The sequence below is a fragment of the Camellia sinensis genome, chromosome 1 (assembly GCF_055761805.1).
Source record: "Camellia sinensis isolate YWXY chromosome 1, ASM5576180v1, whole genome shotgun sequence".
NCBI lineage: Eukaryota > Viridiplantae > Streptophyta > Magnoliopsida > Ericales > Theaceae > Camellia > Camellia sinensis.
Genome location: NC_138961.1, coordinates 46,664,710 through 46,685,942, shown reverse-complemented (window position 1 = coordinate 46,685,942; position 21,233 = coordinate 46,664,710). Strand labels below are relative to the sequence as shown.

Sequence of the window (21,233 nt, the reverse complement as noted above, 5' to 3'; positions counted from 1 at the left end):
TCTTTTGCCTTGGTAAGTTTTCTATTTCCAAAATAAGAGAAAATGGATAATCTATCCTGAAAAAGTGATGTGATTTTAGGATAATATATCTTGTCTTTTTTCTTATTGCAAAAGTGAGATCATTTTCTTATTGCCATCAAGATATTAAAAAAATTGATGGAATTGATTGTGAGGCACAATGTTTTTTGATAGCGGGATATCTAGAACAATTTGCGTGCACAGCGATTAATTTCATGACCTTGAAATTAATGATTATATAAACCTTCAATAATTTTTTTGGATGATTAGAATTCAAAATCTTAAATTTTATTTTTAAATATTTGCCACCCAACCACCCATGAGTTAACTATGAATGGTAGTTTTCATACAACTGTACAAATGACCACATCAAATTTGCCTCCATTTTTATTGGAAAATTGCAAGTCGCATGTTTTTGTTGCTATCAGGGTTACAAGTCCAAAAACAAAAACAAAAAAATTGTTATATTTTCTCAATAAATGAACCAATAATAATTCACCAATACATCAAATAAAAAATTTCAAGTAAAAAATTATTCTTATTTTTTTAATGTATAAATGAATCTGAACTAATAACACATTTTTCGCACAAAACTTTAATTGTATTTTCCAATAAAAAATTTAAATTGTAATTTTTATATTTAGTTGACCAATTTTATACTAGCTTCACCAATTTCATTTAAAAATTTTCCATATATGTATTTCGATGTCTATCATATATTATATGTACATATATTTGATGGAACTTAATTGTCTTATGGCAACCATCCCTGGTATTTTAGAGACAAAAATTTAAGGATAAAATAAATTTCATCTCTAAAAAGAAATAATTTAGGTATAAAAATACAACTTCTTTTTTAATTATTATTACTATTAGTTTTGTAACAAAACAAAATTCCGTTGCTAAACATCCATGCTAATAAGTTCCTACATCTTATTGTTATTTCATTTCAAACTAAAACATTTACTTGTGACTTCGATTCATAATACCACTGCCATGTGTTCTAAATAAAATTTATGCATACAAAATTTATTTGTATACCATTATGTCAAAGGAAAAATAAATAAATAAATAACTTGGAAATTATAATAAGAAAGATGCTGGCGTACTTACAATTTCGTATGCACTTTATTAAACAACCCCCCCCCCCCCCCCCCCCCCCCCCCCCCCCCCCCTCTTCTGAGCCCAATTGATTGATATACTTCCCTTACTCAATTGCCACTACATCCAAATGGGCTCACAATGAAGAACCAAAAAATGAACAGACCAGCCCTATAAACAGACTAAAAAAACTAGAATGGTACAGAAATAGACACCAAACCACAAAAGTTAAAATACAATTTGTGGGATAAATGGAGAACAAAAAAAAAAAAGAAAAGGAAAAAGAGCCAATTGACACGTGTCAAGAGTGAGAAATGATACGTGTGTAGATGAACTCATTCCACGTGTCGGGTAAGCCTGGGAGGCACCAATGGATGCAATCTGCATATATGGCTGGGTCGGCCTTTTGCTCATCGGTGAGTATCTTCCCTTGACGAATGGTGTAAATTGAGGTATGTGCATCTTTCCGGTACTCCGAGAGCCTTGTTATGTTGAGGAAATGTACCGGTACTTTCATCGACCGCGTCACGTTCACTGCAATCACAAAGAGCCGGCGGTCTGTGCCCACATTCGGCTTCTTCGACATGTTTTGAATTGGCATAGTCTCTAAAGCACATTTGATTCCATCTGGGTTGCCCCAGTCCAAGCTCCTATTACATTACCAATTTTGAATTCACTTAATCAGTATTTAACAATTCACCATTAGAAGGTTCACTATTAATGAAAAATATGAAATATTTCTTCAAAATTATAATCATAAAAAAAAGAGAAATCATATAGTGGTTTACCAACCAAGATTAAATTAACATCTAGATCAAATCTTGCCTAAGATTCATGGTCCCACTATTAATTAATGATTAGCTCATGATTCAAATTTTCAGTCATTCTATCACAAGCTTCTGAATTTTATATTTAATCCAGAAAATTATTCAATCCTAAGAAAACTTTTACCACGCGTATTCCATAAAAATCTTTGTTTAGTATTGTTCTCATTTTTAGTTTTTGATTTTTTGTGTTTAAAAAAAAAAACAATAATAAAATTGAGAACATTATTTTTTTTTTTTGGTACAAAATACCTTTTAAAAAATAAAAATAACTTTTTGACTTTTCCTAAAAGTTAAACTATATCTTATAAAATTAAAATAAAAAACAGAAAATTAAAAACATTATCAAAGAAGCGAAATTTCTAGACGCATCTATAAAAGAACAAAAGAGTGAGTTGATACAATTAATAAATTTTTGACGATGAATTCAATTTATCATAACCCTAGAAGGTGACTACTCATTAATTAATTAATAATAATAATTATAACAGAATGAAATGCATTGATTTTGGCTAAAACAAATTTATTAACAAACAATACCCATAAAAATTTTTAAAAATAAAAATAAAAATAAAATTGAACATTACTTGATATGAAGAGGAGACATGCTGCTGAAGAAGACTGTGGTACGATTGGGATCCACATTTTCATCAACCCAGTTAGACCATGTGTTCAACACTCTTGCATAGGCTGCAGGCCGTAGGATCTCATCATACTCGGTGGCCCCTTCATCGAACGATCCTCGTCTGTTTCGATCAGCCCCCCCAAAATGAATTTTTTTTTTTAAAAAAAAACCCACATTATTAGCTTACTACAAGAATTGTTTATTTGTATATATAGTTTTTGTGCAATATTTAATTATAGCTTGAAGTAAAAATAATTTAAATTCATTAATTATTGAGAACCTGAAAGAGAGGTGATTTTGGATTGGTTTGGTGCAAGCTTGTTTAGCAATTAACTTTTTAGATAAAAAAGTACCCAAAAAAAAAAAAAAAAATTAAATAAATCAATAAGATAAAATGTCACATTCAAACAATAATCATTTCACTTTCTCTTTTACAAAAGGCACAAAAAGCCAAAAAAATCCAACCAAACAAAGGTTTAGTCCCAAACTAAAATAGTTAAAAAATCAACTAAAAAAAGTCTATTTCCAAATGACGACTAAAAAGTATTATTCTTTCAAAAGATGCATCAAATAGTCTCATACATATTCTTGAAATAAAATAAAAAAATGCTATAAGCAACTTGTATAACTGTACAAAATTATCCATTTACCTTCTATTTTTTGATTATCAATTTCAATTTGTAAAAAAATTTACAAAACGAGTTTTTTTGAAATAAACATTTTAAATAGATAGGCATTGCAAGGAATTGATTTGGAACTTACAGAATTTTCATGGCACCTGTGTTCATCCACCATATGTATGTGTTAAATATGAGAAAATCCACACCCTTCCAATTTTCACCATGTTTATTGATTGATTCAGGCATAATGATCCTATTCAATATGCTGTGCATATCTGGATCATCTGAGTTTGATTCCACTATAAATGGGGCCCAGTAAAACTCAACTGTAGCATTATAATCCTGCAAAATTTTTACATTATAAAATTAATAATGATTAGTTTATGAGTAATTTTTAAATCAAAGAGTTGTCCACCTAATCAACTAATGTTGCCAGTGAGTGTATGACATGTACAGTTTAATAAGATAATATCATTTTCCAACTATTAGGTGAAAAATACATAATTGAATGGCTAAATCCAAGTTTGTCATCAAATTAGGTAGTATGCACATTTCAACCTTATTGTGGCTTGGTTTGGGAAGTAGGTTGGCTTTTTGGCTTTTTGGCTTTTTTGACTATTTTAGCCTGGGCTAAAAAGCTTGGTTTGGGAAGGGCTTTTTGGCTTTTTGGCTTTTTTGACTTTTTTTGTGAGAGAAGAATGTAATGATTATAGGTTGGATGTGATGTTTTGTTTGTTATGGCTAAAATAGCCTATTTTGTTTTTTGTGGCTAAAATAGTCAAAAAAGCCTGAAAATCAACTTGCCAAACAGAGGCTGTATCAGTAAGCAGTACCAAACTTGGAGTATGCACCCCACTAAGCAGTACCAAACCTCAATTAGGTGAAAAATAAATGTAAATTACAATTTAACAAATGAGGTATCCAAGAAAAAAAGTGATAATGTAAATGATAGAGTGGCCATTTGCCTTGATGATCAATTAGTAAATGATAATGTACCTTTCGTTCTATTTCATTGAACCCAACATAAGAATTAATATTTAAACAAAATAATCTATTAGCATTTATTTCAATGGGATAACTTAAATAAGTGTACTTTTTGTCTTTTTACGAAAAGATGTGCAGAAAAGTAGAGAAGTGATGTGATGGAAAAAAGATAAAAAGATAGATTATTTTGGTGTTGCCAAACTTGACATAAATACGAACTAAATACTGTTAAAAAGATTAGCTTCTCTTTAATTAACTAACCATTCCGTTTAATTATTTATGTGAAGCCAATGTGATTCCCACCAAGTAAATTAATCATCAATATTAAGTATGTGTTTTGATTATGAATTTTGATAAGAATTTAAAAATAAAAAGAGAAAATATAAATAAAATATAATTTTATTCATTTATATTTTACTTTTTTTTTTCCTTCCATTTTTAAATTTCTACTCAAATATATAATCTAAACCCAACAAAAAATGAATGACCCTAATCATAAAATTAATATAAAAACAAAAATAATCCTTTTATTTCGCTTTTTCTTTCACTTTTTCTTTCTAAACTAGCTCTGGTTTGAACTCGAGGACATGGCAAAGAAATTGGCTAGAAAAAGAAACGCAAAGGTCCCCATTGAAAAATGGCTATTAAAAAAAAGATAAATTACAAATATATTACTTGAGGTTTATTTAAAATATAAATTATCTTTTGTGATTTAAAAAATTACAAATATCATCTTATTAGAATTTTTTATTTAACAAAATTAACTAAAAAAATAAAATTCATAATTGCTCTCCTATATAATAATAAAATTATCTACATTATTAGTTGAAACATATTTCTAACATCATTAAAAACTGTTAATTAACTTGATGATTTATTAATAAAATGAGAGATTTGTTACAAAATTAAAAATCTTAGGAGGTGAAATGTAATTTCCAAAATCACAAAGAACAATTCATATTTTAATTAAAACTTAAGAGATGTATTTCTAATTTACCCTCTAAAAAAAAAAAAAAAAAAAAAAAAAAAAAAAAAAAAAATGGAGGAGGTTAGGATCAACACCTAAAAATCTAAAGAGAGAATAATGTGCTCATGTTAGTAATCATTGTGTCAAGAAAAATAATTAAATCAAATCAACCATCAGAGCCACCTTTCTACTGTGACATTTATGCTGTGTTTGGTTGGAGTTTTTGAGGTGAGATTTGGAAAAGGAATGAGAAATGTAATCCTATTTATGTTTGGTTATAATAAAAAATATATGAGAAAAGAAAGGGGGTGAGAAATAAATAAAAAAATAGGATACCTTTTAGGACATCAATTCTATTTTATAACCAACACAACCAAACATAGTTGGGATTTGGAATTCTATTAATTCTTTCTCCTTTTCCTTTTATTTCCATTTCCCTTTCCATTTCCCTTCCCAAAACCCCCAACCAAACACAGCGTTAAGAAAACATAATTGCTGTAATCTTTTTGAGAGAGAGAGAGAGAGACCTGGATTCTAAAAACGGAGAGAGAGCCATTCTTTGACAAGCTTTTCCTCCCTCGTGGAACAGCAGATTGAACCAAACATACCATGGATTCCCACTGGTTCCGATTCAACGAGTCTCCAACAAACATTAGTCTCTTTCCTCTCAATTTCTCCAGCAACAATCTTGCTTTAAACCTTCAACCAAACACACCCAATCATCAATAACACAAACCAATAACAGAATATTGGACAAGAGAAAGAAGAGAAAAAAAAAAAAAGGGGAATTCAAGAAAGAAAATTGGTACTTGGGCAGAGAACAATCTCTGGGTTGCCACTTCCAATTCTGATAGAGTGAGTCTTTTCTTCCATTTCTCAAGCAAGTGACTTGAGCTGTGAGGAACTCACATTCATCTTCTCTGTATATTGGATGAGTCACATTATCTAAAACCCAATCTCCTTTGAAGAGATCACAATCCTCTGGTGGCAACTCAACTTCTTCATCATCGTCTTCCTCGACTCGAAATTCGCTTTCTTGGGTTCTTGAATTCATAGAAACAGAGTTCACTTGATCGTTCTTGATGATTTCTTGAACTGGGTTGTTCTGATCAGATTGTTGTTGTTCTTTTTCTTGAATTTCTTGAGATTTGGACCTTGAGAATGGGAATTCGGCGAGGGATTTCATGTCTTCGTTGTACATGAAGCATCCGAATAGAAATATAGAGAAGACCACGACGAATACAGAGAGGTTGGTGGTTTTGCGGCCAGTAGCGCCGCCACCGGAGTTCTTCATTGAGAGTGGTTGGGAGGAGAAGAGTGGTGTTTTCCGGCGAGGTGCCTGCATGAGAAGAGTGGTGAGGGAGAGAGAGAGAGGTTTGGAAATATAGAGAGAAAAAGTAACATAACAGAGAGAGAGAGAGAGAGAGAGAGAGAGAGAGAGAGAGAAACATGAATTGGATTTGTTAGGTTTGTTTAGTTGGGATTTGGTGAGATGGGTTGTCTTCAAGAAACTGGTTTGGTTATTGGTGGTGGCTCAAATGTTGCTATCCTTCTCAGATTGTTCTTGAAATCCATATATATTTTATCTATGAGAGAGAGACAGAGAGGGGCATCAGAGGAGTGAATTGAACTACTCCAATCACGCGCCACATACCACCGGGGTGGTGGTCAGGTGGATAAGTCACCTGCCTTCCATACGGAAGGGTAAGGCTTGAATCTTGAGGCGCAAAACAACTTCGATTGACTGTTGAATTTTGATTGAGATCCTGCCTCTTGTTGTGGTTGATGGATGAGATCATTGTGTGATGAGATAATCGAACTCAACACAATTCACCCAGAAAACAGAGACATATCAAACCTGAGGACTAAAACCTGGGACCTTCCAATTTTCCACATTTTGAGTTTTTCAATTCTATTATTTTTACGGATGAATTATACTAATTGTCCCTATAGTTTAAGACTCATGCCATTTTATTTTTTGACTTTTTAATTGTGACACTTGATTTTGAATTTTGAATTTTATTGCAAATAAGAACAATTGAAGACCATTGCTTAATTTCAAGAGTAAAGTCGTTAATTTGATATTATATAAACTAACTTGACAAAAATAAATATCAAAAAAAATATTTTTAAATTTTGAAAAATTATTTTTACACACCAAAGATAAAATTATGTAAAATTGATAAATCTTTTACGCATTTATTTATTTATTTATTTATTTTACCAAATTAATTTTTATTATGTGTTTGGATTATGATCCTGTAATGGATGGTTGTTAAGCTTCTAATGTATAATCGATATATTTAATATATGAAATATTTTTATTTTTGGATTTTTTTTATTCAATAGATTGGTTTAATAATAATAACAGAGTTATCGCCATATTTGACTTTTGAAATAATAAAAACCAATTTAATGAAAATAAAAATAACTACCAATTATATGATCATTATCCAAACACATAATATAAATTAATTTGATAAAAATAAATAAATAAATAAATAAATATGTAAAAGATTTATTAATTTTACATAATTTTATCTTTGGTGGATAAAAATAATTTTTTAAAATTTGAAAATATTTTTTGACATTTATTTTTGTCAAATTAGTTTATATTTTATCAAATTGATAGCTTTGCCCTTGAAATTGAACAATAGTATCTTTAATTGTCCTTATTTGAAACAAAATTCAAAATTTAGGGTCAAATATGTTACAATTGAAAGGTCATGAACCAAAGTGACACAAGTCCCAAACTATAGGGACCATTGGTGTAATTTGTCCTTTTGTTTAAGGCCAATAGGTCCTATGATAATTAATGATATTTTTTATCAAATATTATTAAAAAAGTCATTAATTATTATTTTCAACGACAGTTTAAAAATTGTATCATAAAAAATGTCACAAATTATAAGTTTTAGTGACAAATTAAAAAAAGTCACTAATTTTCAACTTTCAGTGACAGTTTGAAAAATTCATCACAGAAAAATGTCACTGATCATAAGTTTTAGCGACAATTTATAAAAATCGTGATAAAAAAGCCACTAATTATTAATTTTTAGTGACACGCAAAAAATTATTACAAAAAATTATTTTTTACGGGGATTTTACTAGAATTTATTTTCAATAGAATTTAATGGAAATTAACTCCAACTATTACGATCTATTGGTAATTTATCCCTTTTTTTATAGCGAATTTTCTTAATATTATAGTTACATTTTTTTTAATTCACTTAATCTAAATGTACTAAAAAGTAAAATATTTTAATTTTTTTTTTAAATTCAATAAATAAAAGATAACAATATACTAAATTTTTATATTTTGCTAATATTTCACAAATTTTTACTATTTTTAAAACTGTCAAACTAAATAAAGTGATTATTTTTATATTTAGTGATAAGAAAATCAAAATTTTCACGGATTTTTGCTGTTTTAAAATTTTGAGGTAAATTAGATGGTTTCATCTATCAATAATGTATCGTCAAACAGGAAAATCCTGTTGTACAAAAGGTGTAAGTATATGTCATGTGTATTTTTATTTTTAGTGATCTGATGTATTAATCTTTTTCTTCTCAAACACACATTAAGTGTAGTATTTGAACGTTATTTATTGAATGCATTAATTTTTTTTAGGCATTTAATCAAAAACTAAATGATATTGAATTGACTAATCTTTGTTTAGAGTATATTAATTAAGTTTGAGTAATTTAAACAATATTTTAACATTCTACATACATATGTCTTGGTTGTATGTGCAGATGAAAATGTGAGAGACCAAAATAATAAATCCAGAATACAAACTTGTCCAACAAACTCGACCAAAATCTACCTTTAACTATCTTAAATATGATAAATTTTTGAAAGTTTTTAATTCAAAATTAATTGACATTAGGACATAACTAAACATAACAATGAATAGCAATAAAAAAAATCAAATTAAATTGTAACTTACATATATAATATGCAACAAGTTATGGAGCATGAGCCTTGTAATCACACAGCTGTGAGACGGGCTCATTAAAGTTTATTTTGTCACGGTAAAAAGTCAAATTCATAGCTAGGTATTCTGATCAGATGGTTGAGAGTGAGAGAGAAGAGATTCAAATCTAGAATTTGAAGGAGAAGAAGAAGAAAAAAAAAAAAAAAAGAACAAGTAGTGGGGGTTTTGATTCAGCAAGGAAAGGAGGGTTGGGGTTGCGGTTTGTAGGGGGTAGGGATGTAATTTTGGTCCGGCCTGACTCATGTCGGATCTTGCGGGCTCCTGCCAAAAATCGGGCCTGGCCGGGCCACGGTCTAGAAAACTAGGCCTAGGCCCAGGGGTATTCGGGCTATGGGCGGGCCAGTAGGCCAGGTTTCGACTCGGGCTTTGGGCAGGTCTAAACAAATTTTTTTTTTTTCACCAAAAACTTATTATTTTCCATTAAAAATAATACTAGATCTCGGGCCAGGCTTTTGAGTGGGCCAATGGACAAGGCCACAGGTTTCAAAACGATGACTCAGGCTCAAGGCCTCGGACTAGGCTTGGAACCAGGTCTAAACGGGCCGGGCCCATTCCACCACGGGCCACGGGCCATTTTTACACTCCTAATAAGGGTGTTGTTGGAGGTGGAAGGTTGACATAGCAACGGCAAAGAGTGGTGGGTGGGATGAGAAATTGTGTATTGAATTTTAAGATTTAGGAATCAATTAATAATTTCATAAAAAATAAAATTGTAATAAAAAATATATACAAATGAAGTGTGTAATGAAATTTTTTTGTCGTGCTAGTAGAGTTATTCATTAGAAAATGAATATACCACGAAGACAAGAATCCAATACGGAAAATTATTGTCACGAGGTATTGCCCCATCTGTTACCATAGTTGCAAAAATCTAATTAATTTGTGGTTCTTTATGTTTGTTGGGGCCAACGGAGGCATCGAATCCGAATTGTGTTTTTGTTTTAGGATTAGATTTTTTTTTATGTTCATATCTTAATATAAGAGAACTTGAGGGATCAGTGAGACCTACTATGAGTTTTGTTTCAATGATCTAAACCGTTCATTTTATATAATTTTCAATGTATATTATTTATGAAAAAAATTAAGTCGATCCGATAATCGTAATATTTTTATTTTATGGTGTTTGTCTCTAAAAAAATAGATGGTCTATTTTCAAAAATATATTTGGCCTCCATTTTTTTGAAAACAAATGTGATAAAATGAAAATATTTTGATTAACTGATCGAACTAATTGTTTTCATGATATATATTGAAACCTTACAAAATGAACGATTCAGATTATGACTCGTGATATGGTCACACGCACCTCAAATGCTCTCATATTAAAATGTGAATATAAGAGATGTCAAACCATTGTTTTAAACGTTTTGTTAATAAGTAATATTTATTACTTCAAAACACCTTTGATTGATTTCAAAATTAGTTAACCCTTCCTTTTTTATTTATTTATCAAATTGTAAAACAATTTTAATTCTGATCTTAATATTAAATAATAAGGTAGTAACACTTATTAGTATTTATCTTGTTTTAAATATTTATATTTATTGAATCATATTTTGACAGTATTATTATATTTTGAATTTTTTAATAATTTAATAATTGTGAGTGTTTTCAAACAAAAGTGTCACAGAGAAGTATAAATAATCTTTGGCTAGGAGTGTAAAAATGGCCCGTGGCCCGTGGGCGACCCGGGGTGGGCTCGGCCCATTTAGGCCCAGGCCCAAGCCCAGCTCGAGGCCTTGGCCCTGAGCCATCGTTTTGAAGCTCGGCCCAGCCCAAGGCTAGCCCGCCCGAGGCCCAGTGTTATTTTTAATGAAAAATAATAAAATTTTGGTAAAAAAATTTTTTAAAAAAAATTAAAAATTTGTTTAGGCCTGCCCAAAGCCCAAGGCCTGGCCCACTGGTCCATCTAAAACCGGAACACTCTTGGGCCTGGGCCTGGGCTTGGGCTTGGGTTTGGGCCTAATTTTCTGACCTAGCCAATTTTGATGGGATCCCGCAAAGTCCGACATGGGCCCGACTCGAGCTTGGATGGGCGAACAGGGCCGGGTCGGGCCAAAATTACACCCCCTATCTTTGGCTAATGCCTTGAAAACAAAAACATTATCATGCAAAATCTTCTTCGGATTTCATATTTTTCCATCCACTTCACTAGAACCCTAATAGGGTAAGAGTCAGCTATGGCTCTACTCCATCTTGATACACACATAATTTCAAAATCTTATTTTGAAAACCAGTGAAAGGGGTGGTCGGAGATGAAAGTTAGTCAATAGCAAGAGTAGGGAGACCAGCCAAAAATAGTCTCCGGCGACGATGGCCAAAAGAGGTGGCTACAAGTGGTTGTCAGTGGTGCGTGGTGGCCAGAGGGGAGATGGAGGCACTGTTGGAAATTAACATTTAGCGGCGTTTAAAAAATGTCGTTATAAGTGTAAAAAATGCCGCTAATTCTTTTTGTAACGTTTAGCACCAAACGCTAGAGATACAGTCGTCGCTGTAACGTTATGGTACTTTAAAAACGTTGTTAGATTAGTATATGTGGCGTGTTTGAAAACGCCGCTAAATATGATAAATAACGATAAAATGATATCATCCAATATTTAGTGACGTTTTAAAAATAATGTGATAGATTTTGTCCTATTTTAAAAATATAACTGTTGCCACTACAGTGGCGTTTGGGAAAACGCCGTTATAGCTTCTTCTTTTTTTTGAAATTGTGCTAATTTTGTTAGATTTAACTAAAAAAATACCTATAATGGAACTGAAAAATAGCAATAATATGGATAAAGTTTTGCTGCTATTTCGATATATTGACTAGATTTAGGTAAACATGACATGATTATTCTAAACCAAAATCAAGCAACAAGCATAAACCAAAAAATAAAAGGAAAAAATATTGTATTACACATATATTGCAATCCTATCAAATAACAAATTCAACAAGACAAGCAAAAAGATATGATTTCAAAAACTGCAATTGCAGATGACACAATCTGCCTCTCATGCTTTCAAATGAGTCCGTAATTGGGCTCCTTTTCTTTAAAAGATATTTCTGCCAAATATCACTTTTTTGGGAAAATTGTGTGGTTCTCAGCAAGCTGTTTATGCTCCAAGCATTCCAAAGCATTATCAAAACCACCCACATTAAACTTTTCAGCGCTATTCATGTTGCCTTGGTCCTACGATCTCGTGGCACTAGTGTCATTGTCAGCATTGCTGTGAAGGAAATCAAGTGGGTGACTCCAACCGTTTATTTCTCCATCACGACCATAATCCAAAGGTTCACGACGATGGATTGAATAAGTTCGCTGCAACCATGATCGTGCAGGAGAACTTGAACCCTTTCTTCTACAGCTCTCTTCCTTAGACGCCTCTTAAAAAACTTATGCTTTTGAGCAAGCTTTGAGAGACTTTTTGTTGGTTCTGGTTGGGCTAGCCTTTGTGGTACTCAGATCAATCTGATTTATTACACATTAAGGCATGCGCTGTTAACTTATTTGCTGCTGCATTCAGATACAATATTTTACATTTGTACAGAAGCAGTTGTGACTCCTTGGAAAATTTATATTTTGAATGTATCAAATGAACTTACAATGAAGTGACTTGCTTTAGCACCTGAAATGTTTTTCCCACATAAGGTGAGTCAAAGCCTAATATAAATAATCCAATACAGTATATGAATCTTAACAAAACTATAAGGTCAATGCATATGCGATATTCAAGCCAAAAACATTTTTTTATCCCTTTCCAAAAACCATACAATGCCAAGTGAATATCATGATTCATAAATCATTTCCATTTCAATCGAAAATAGGACAGTGAATCACACTTTGAAAATATCTATAACAAATACAACCTTTCTCGAAAATTTCGTCCCGAGGAAACCGTAAGCCGAGACCTATGTAAATGTAGGCTATAAAAGCACTACTATTGCCATTTCATGAAAATTTTGTCCGCAGAATCGGCACCCATATATACGCGTGGTTTTCAGGACTTTTACCCTGAACACTTAAGCCAACTTAATTCAACAACACAAATCATGTTTCCCAATTTCACCTTTTTTCTCAAAACGATAAACATTTTAATGTATAAATGTGAGATAATGCTCAATGCAAATGAATGAGAAAATAGTTTCAATCCTCCTAATTCACATGCAATTTCTACAATACTCATAGCTACCCTTCACCGATAGCCCAAAATAGATATTTCTAAACAAATAATTTACATTCCATAAAGATACATTTTCCAAATTTCAAGAGGTGAGTGGTAATACATATCCAACTCTACCATCCTCGTCAATACTAATCCAATTTCATAATTTCAACATCAATTTCATTATTTACATAAAACCGACATTTCAGGCATTTAGGGTCAAATTCTTACTCTTTTCAAAATCAACCCCAAGCATCAAAATCAACCATTTTCACCTAACTCAACATTACATCCAATATCAAAATCATTTCCAAGAACCTATTTGAAAAACCCCTCTTTTGATTTTTATTTAAAACTCTAGATTTGTTCTAAATCTTCCAAATTCGCAATATGGTTTAGAAATGACAAATAACTAAGTTAAAACTCATAAAAAGTATGGAAAGTATCTCTACCTCAAGTTAGGAGACAACCAAGAGCAAGGTTGAAACTTCAATCAAGTCGAAAATGGACTTTGCTCCGATCAAATGAAAGCTCTAGGTGAGCTTCACCTCTTTAACAAAGGGACTAAGGTGTAGAGATCAATGGATGATGGTATATTTAAGGGAAATATGAGTTTTAGAGAGAGAGAGAGAGTGAGATGAAAAAGTGACTTAAAATGGGCTGTTTACAAATTGATATATGCACAGTTCGCTCGAGCGCAAGATGTGTCACTTGAGCAACCAGACACAATAAGTTTTACCGCTTAAGCGCAGGAAGCTTCGTTCGAGCGTAGAATACAAACTCCTAATAGTTTTGTAGGCAGAGGTTGTCACTCAAGCCTAAGAAGTTTCGCCCAAGCGAAGAATGCAAACTCTCAGTATTTTTTTGCAAACCTGCCAAAGTATTGGATGGTCACAAAGACCGCTTGTGCGTAAGAAGCTTTGCTCGAGTGAGGGACAAAAATCTGGGCAACAAAAGTTTGAAAAACAAGCTACCAAACTACTCCAAACGTAACCAACACAACCCAACAGCCAAACTTAAAGAGGTATAAGGGAAAATAAGACATGAATGACTATAAAAGACAACGAAACCCGAATTCAAAACATACAAAGGGCCGGGTTTAAGCTAGAAACGCTATAAACATTTTCCATTCATTTTCTACAATACTCTTGATAGATTATGGTAGATTCAAGAAATATATTGCTCTCTTAAATAAATCAATAAAGACCAAACTATTATGCCTTCAAATGAAGCAAGCACAAAAAAAAGTCAAATTTAAAAAATAAACAAAAGAAAAGAGAGGTCATGTTAAACTGCACCAAACAGAGTCACCAACCTACTTGATTTTAACTGATGCATGCAAGTACAAGAAAATATGCTGCCAAGTGTAAATACAAATTTCAAGACAATAAAATTTTAGTTGTAGACATTACGGTCCAAAGAACATAGAAAAAAACCATGTCATGTGACTTCATGGTTTTAATTACACTAATTGGCAGCATGAGGTTTGTGGTAATCAAATCTTCAGTTCATTTCTTTCTTGAGTAAATTACACTCACCTCCTCTGTGGTTTAAAAAAAATATACAGTTTACCTAATAAATCACACAATGTTTATGAAACAAAGGGTTCTGTGTGAGGACCTTTGCTTATTCCTCTTGATTATGAATGGGTTTGGCACCGCCACAGGCTAAATCTAGTAGGCTTCTGAGCTGTAATATAGATAGTTTTGATCTTTATTCATATATACATGTTAGTTTCGAAATTATGCTTTGTTTACTTATAGGTAACCATATTATGTCCTCAATTTTGAACAAGGGAAATCTAAAATGAGTAGTTAATTTTCATAATCTTCGCAATCAGGTACCTTTCTAGCTAGTGTTTTTTATTTGATTAAATTAAATGGAAAAATATCAAGGTTATCAGTATTGTTTTAGGCAGCATTAGATCCAGAGTAGGACTGGGTCCTCACCATCAGAGAATATGCAAGGTTACAAGGCTTTCGTAATTTTTATAGGTTTTGTGGAACAGTTAAAAAAAGGTATGAATATTTATCTTCGAGAGACCTATAAATAAATAAATAAAAATCCCTTATTTTTTCTATTTCTAGACAAACGACAAGAGACCTATACTTACCCAAATTGATCTGGTTATCCTTTTTTACCCATTTTTCCTAAATTATCATCTCTTCTTATCACTGAATATTGATGATGTCCATCCAAAAATGGGTTAATAGAACATAAATGAGAGAGACAAAGAGAGAGATTGATTTGGTTTAGACTATCAAAGATGCTTGCACTACAGGAAATATAGGATTTAACGGCGTTTATTTAACGGCGCTTTTTTAAACGTCACTGTTTTTAACATTTAACGACGTTTTATAAACGTCGCATTTTATTTTGAATAAAACGGTACCGTTTAGGGAATCCAAGTCGTTTTTTCAACGCCTTCACATGTGTTACAATAATGTTATTCCTCGCTCTCTCTTGGCTCTGTGAGAATCAGAGAACCCTTCTCTCTCTCTCTCTCTTCAAGCCCTCATTTTGAATCTGGGAAACCTTCAGTCTCAGAGAAATCAATCCCTCAAATCTCTCACTCACCCGATCGCTGGCTCTCTCTCTAAACCCTTCACTCTCAGATATTACGATTCAACCTCAGAGTGATTTCGATTTCGAAGTTTTTTCTCTCTGTCTCTCGATTTGGAACCTCCACCGCCACCACCATCTGCATCGTTGACTAAGGTGAGCACCACTGTATACAATCTCAATTTCGTATTCTCTCTCTCTCTCTCAAGCTCTTCCTTCCATCGATTCTTCTCCTAGGGTTTACATATGTTTAAGATTTCAAATCTGAGATTTCTCATTCAAAAATTTATGTTTCAGATCTGAGATTTCTCATTCAAAAATATGTTTGAGATTTGAGATTTCTTATTCAAAAATATATGTTTCAGATCTGAGATTTTTCATTCAAAAATATATATTTATGACTTGAAATTTCTCATTCAAAAATATTTGTTTGAGATTTGAAATTTCTCATTCGAAAGTGTATATTCTTTCCTCATTAAAAATTTTCATTCGAAACAATATCCTTTTAGATATGAGATTTTCATTCTAAAATACATGTTTCAGATCTGACAGTTTTTATTTGTTTGAGATCTGAAAACTCGTTGGGATTTTTTTTGGGTATAGTCTTCTTTTTGATTGTTGATTTTTGAGGGAATTTAATTACTCAATGTTTTGCAAAATTTAGTTCTGATCTTTTTTTCTATTTGTACCATTTGGGAATTTTTTATTTTTTATTTTTTATTTGAGCTAGAGAATTCGCAATTCAAATTATTGTCATCAAAAGAAGTGTTTTTAGGGAAGCAAGGAAAACTTTGTGGATCAAAGACCTGCTAAGGTTTTTTGACCTTACAATTGATTGGTCCAACCTAAGAACATGAACATGATCCAACGAAGAAGTTAATGGATAGTAGATTTCATCTAATACATATATGATTCATTGAAATTATATTAATTGAGTTTTTAAATTGGGTAAATATTAGTCATTGTCTTATGATTTGGCTTTCATTCACTTCTTCATATTTGTATGCATCTAGGAGTTGGTCCTACCATTATGAAAACCTGTGTCCTGGTTTGTGCCTTTTGTTCATTAATTCATCATCTAAGAACGGTGGGTTACGATATTTTGTTATTTTCATCTATTACTGTCAATAAGTTTATCATATTGGTGATTTCACTACAAGAAAAAGCATTTTTGCCGACCACTTTTAGCTACCAAAACTAATTTAGTCGCCAAAAGTCACGGAATTGGCTACCAAAAATAATATTAGTCGGCAAAAGTCAACTTTTTAGCTACTAATTTTTTTTAGTAGGGGAATGTTGATTATTGGCTACTAAAAAAAATTTAGTAGCTAAAGATATTACAATTGGCGACTAAAACAATTTTTAGTAGCTAAACATATGACAATTGGCGACTAAATAAAAATTTAGTAGCCGTAGAGGTACCTTTCGGCTACTAAATTGTTTGGTAGCCGAATGAAAATAAAAAAATTAATTTTTAATCTTTCCCGACCAAACTTTCGGTCGCCAAATGTCAAGTTTCGGCGACAAAATTTCTTTTAGTCGCTGTATACGTACTTTCAGCTACTAAATTGTTTGGTAGCCGAATGAAAATAAAAAAATTAAATTTTAATCTTTGCCGACCAAAATTTTGGTCGCCAAATGTTAAGTTTCGGCGACAAAATGAGTTTCAGTCGCCAAAGACCTACTTTTGGCTACTAAATATTTTGGTAGCCGAATGAAAATAAAAAAATTAATTTTTAATCTTTCCCGACCAAAATTTTGGTCGCCAAATTTTAAGTTTCGGCGACAAAATTCCTTTTAGTCGCCAAAGGCCTACTTTTGGCTACCAAATTTTTTGGTAGCCGAATGAAAATAAAAAAATTATTTTTTAATCTTTGCCGACCAAAATTTTGGTCGCCAAATGTTAAGTTTCGGCGACAAAATGAGTTTTAGTCGCCAATGACCTACTTTTGGCTACTACATTTTTTGGTAGCCGAATGAAAATAAAAAAATTAACAAAATAGTTATTTTATTTTATTAATAACAATACCATTAGTCTCCACTTGAAAATTTGACTAAACAAAATAGTTATTTTATTTTTATTTTTATTTTATTTTTATTTTTATTTTTATTTTTAGGTTGTACACCCACCATCCAAAATTATTAATATCTTATTTTATTTTTTATTATCTAAAAATATTAATTTTTTTAAAAAATTAATTATTAAAATAATATGAATTTCTTATTTTGTCCTTTTTTTAAATCCATTAATAATACAAACAGAACAATTATGACAATTGATATTTCTAAAAAAATATACTATCAAAAGGTAATTTTAAAAAATTAATATTTTTAAAATGTAATAATTGTATTATAAAAAGAAATTAAATTCTAAAAATAGACTATTATTTTTAATAATTGTAATAATTGGGCCCTCACGCGAAAGGTATGCTAAAATGGGCAACTTGTTATTGGCTGTTTGTCGATAGTTTTACATTGCAAAAATTTAAAGGCATAGTTACAGGTCAGTCTAATGAATTTAATTTTTAATAATAAATTTATTATTTTTAAAAAGTACAATTAAACTATTTATACTTTTTACATCATCATATTTCAATAACACTAATAAATTAAGAATAAATCAAAATTCACAAATAAAAGACAAAATATCCCAATTATTTATCATTTTAATAAATTTTTCAATATTATTACCAGTACTAAAAAAATAATCATTTTACAGACACAAAACATATATTTAAAAAGTTTTAAAAAAATTTCATTATCAAAACGAGGGCTAAGTGTGTAAAAAAAATTCACAATTGACTTATGAGTAAATAAATCTGATTTGTAAGACTTATTTTTAAATTTATACTTTCTAAATATTTCTAAATTTTGTAATTTTTTTTTCACAAACTGAGTCATAAAACTCCAATAAAGTAAAAAGTATAAACAATAAATAAAATTAAAAAATATTAATTTAACAAGCCTAATCTATTTTTCACATCTCTAAAAAAATTAGCAGCAAATATTTTCACAAAATTTTTATCTTAATTTGAAATTCCCTCTCAAATTGGGATTCCCCCCAAAATTTTGCCTAACCCTTCTCCGTTTCTCATCTCACTCTCACACACAACTCCTTCTCATTCCTCACTACAAGAAAAGTGGGTATATGAGACGAAACTATTTGCGACGGCACACTTGCTCGCTCATCACTTTGTCTCTTTGTCGCTCATCACTCTGTCTCTTTCTCTGTCTCTCTATCTCTTTTCTCTATTCGTCTCTCACTCATATCTCTCTCTCACCACCCATCTTCTCTACCACATTTACCACTACTGCAAATGCCATTCAACTACCACCACTCTTCTCTTTCTCTCTTTTACTCATCACTCTTCTTTCTCTGTCTATTTGTCTATCTGTCTATGTGTCTTTCGTTCATCTTTCTTCTCTCTATCTCTCTCATTTGTCTTCTTTCTATGTCTCTCTTGCTCATCTCTCTTCTCTCTATCTCGCTCATCTCTTTTCTCTCTCTGTCTCTCTTGTTCATCTCTCTTTTCTCTCTCTCTGTCTCTCTCACTCATCTCTCTTCTCTCTATCTCTCTATTTTTCTATTCTCTCTCTCTCGTTCATCTCTTTTCGCTCTCTTTCTATATATCTCTCTCATCTCTTGTTTCTCTCTATTTTTCTATATGTCTCTCGCTATCTCTTTCTCTCTCTGTCTCTCTGTCTCTCTGTCTCTATATATATCTCTTTCTCTCTTTATCTCTCTCTCACTTATCACTCTTCTCTCTTTCTTTCTCTCTCTGTGTCTGTTTGTTTCTCTCACTCTTCTCTCTCTCTCTCTCTCTCACTTATCACTCTTCTCTCTTTCTTTCTCTCTCTGTGTCTATTTTTTATTTTTCATTGACTACAGAAAATTAATTTTTATGTTAGTGGAAAATATTTTTCATTAAAATATATATTACCCCTATTTCTACAAAATAAAAAATAATAATATTTTTTTTCACTAAAATAAAAATGAAACAAATAAATTTTCAATCTTAATAACTAAAAAAAAAATTAAAAAAAAAATTCATTAACCACAAAAAAAATATATTTTAACAAAAAATAAATTTATTTAATTATTTTTTTATTTTTATTTTAATTTTTCAGTCCCGCCCTTTTATTTTTTTCCATTCCCGCTCCCCCCTTTATTTTTTTCCCATTCCCCCCCTCCCAAAAAAAAAAAACCCTAATCTCACCCAGTCTGTCTCTCGCTCTCTCTCTAGTTTGAGCTCGTGAAACCCTCTCACCGATCTCTTCCTCGCCCTCTCACATGCACCCGAGCAATGCTGGAAACCCTCTCTCTCTGTTCGAATCGCACCACCGGAAGCCCTCTCTCTTCGTTTGAATCGCACCACCGAAAGCCCTCTTCTCCGTTCGTTTTGCTTCACTGATGTGGCACCACCGAAAGCACTCTTCTCCATCCATTTCGCACCAGGTATCTTCTTTTCTATATATATATGTACACTCTTTGTGAATAAAGATTTGTATACGATTTCCCTCAATTTTTTTGTGATTTCCAATTGGATAAATTGTTGAATACGATTTGTTCCTACTCTGTTTTGAGGTTGTGGTATGCTGGTATGCTCTGATTTGAGGTTGTGGTTTGATTGATTAGCTGCTGTGAGGCTTGGTGGTTATCTCTGTTGTTGTTGGTGTTACTTGGTTTTATGTAGAAAATGGGAATGCAACTGGTTAGTCTCCATATGCCAAGTTTGGCAAAGGATTTACAAATACTTGATCAGTTACAACAATCAGAATGTATCTGCATCAGTCATAAATAAGTTTAGCTTGAGATTTTACGTAATGCAGAAAACATTCCCAAACAAATGGAGCATTATTGGAGGGGCAAAAAAGGAGAAGAAGAAAGGTCAGCCTTGACAATTATCAGTACTATATTACTTTTTAATGATTCAATCACAACAAGAATCAGCAGATTTTGCTTTCATTCTTACGTGAGGAGCATTTAAAATTCCTTAGGTGCTTCTTATGTGAAGAAAATTATTAGAATCAGACCAAATTACTAGTTAAAGCAACATTAGAATATAAGCTACTCTACCTTTTTGATAATTACTGGAGAATCACCTATTGGTTCAATTTTAGAAACCAGTCCCTTTTCTTTGGGTTAATATTTCCTTATAATTTTTTCATTCTCAGCCACAGATGCACCTTACAGCAAGTGGCAGTGCCAGATCATGTATTATTGGTATAAGAAGGTTAAAGCCATGCCAGGTTCTGATATGGGAGGATTCACTAGGGTTTTGCATTCAAGAAATCCAGACAATTTGATGGAGGAGATTCCAACTTTTGTGGTTGACCCTTTTCCAGACGGGCTGGACTGGGTAAGAGTCTTTTTTTTGTCAGTAC

General features: G+C 31.7%; 1 protein-coding gene and 1 long non-coding RNA gene across 3 annotated transcripts; one reads left to right on the top strand and one right to left on the bottom strand.

Moving 5' to 3' along the window:
• Positions 1-1,066: 1,066 nt before the first annotated feature.
• On the bottom strand, positions 1,067-6,780 carry LOC114291987 (xylan O-acetyltransferase 1). Of its 2 annotated transcripts, XM_028235880.2 has the most exons (6): positions 6,589-6,780; positions 5,949-6,478; positions 5,667-5,838; positions 3,331-3,530; positions 2,531-2,689; positions 1,067-1,769 (listed from the first exon to the last, which is right to left on the bottom strand). In XM_028235880.2, exons 2-6 carry the CDS (start codon positions 6,431-6,433, stop codon positions 1,421-1,423), a joined length of 1,365 nt encoding a protein of 454 aa, XP_028091681.2. In that variant the 5' UTR covers positions 6,434-6,478; positions 6,589-6,780; the 3' UTR covers positions 1,067-1,420. The 2 variants fall into 2 exon arrangements, with proteins under 2 accessions (XP_028091681.2, XP_028091678.2); XM_028235877.2 differs by lacking the exon at positions 6,589-6,780 and having other exon boundaries at positions 5,949-6,531.
• A 13,277-nt stretch (positions 6,781-20,057) lies between these two features.
• LOC145793884 (uncharacterized) lies at positions 20,058-21,208 on the top strand. The gene is made up of 3 exons (XR_014333942.1): positions 20,058-20,304; positions 20,679-20,736; positions 21,024-21,208. It is a non-coding gene; the product is annotated as an uncharacterized LOC145793884 (long non-coding RNA).
• The last annotated feature ends 25 nt before the right edge of the window (positions 21,209-21,233 follow it).

Bases quoted from the DNA above. Each gene is read 5' to 3' on its own strand.
- LOC114291987 (XM_028235877.2), bottom strand. From the start codon at position 6,484: ATGCAGGCACCTCGCCGGAAAACACCACTCTTCTCCTCCCAACCACTC. The intron at 5,839-5,948 runs GTACCAATTTTC...GTTTGGTTGAAG, and splicing joins AGAGATTGTTCTCTGCCCAA to GTTTAAAGCAAGATTGTTGC. The intron at 3,531-5,666 runs GTCTCTCTCTCT...AAAATTTTGCAG, and splicing joins TCTCCGTTTTTAGAATCCAG to GATTATAATGCTACAGTTGA.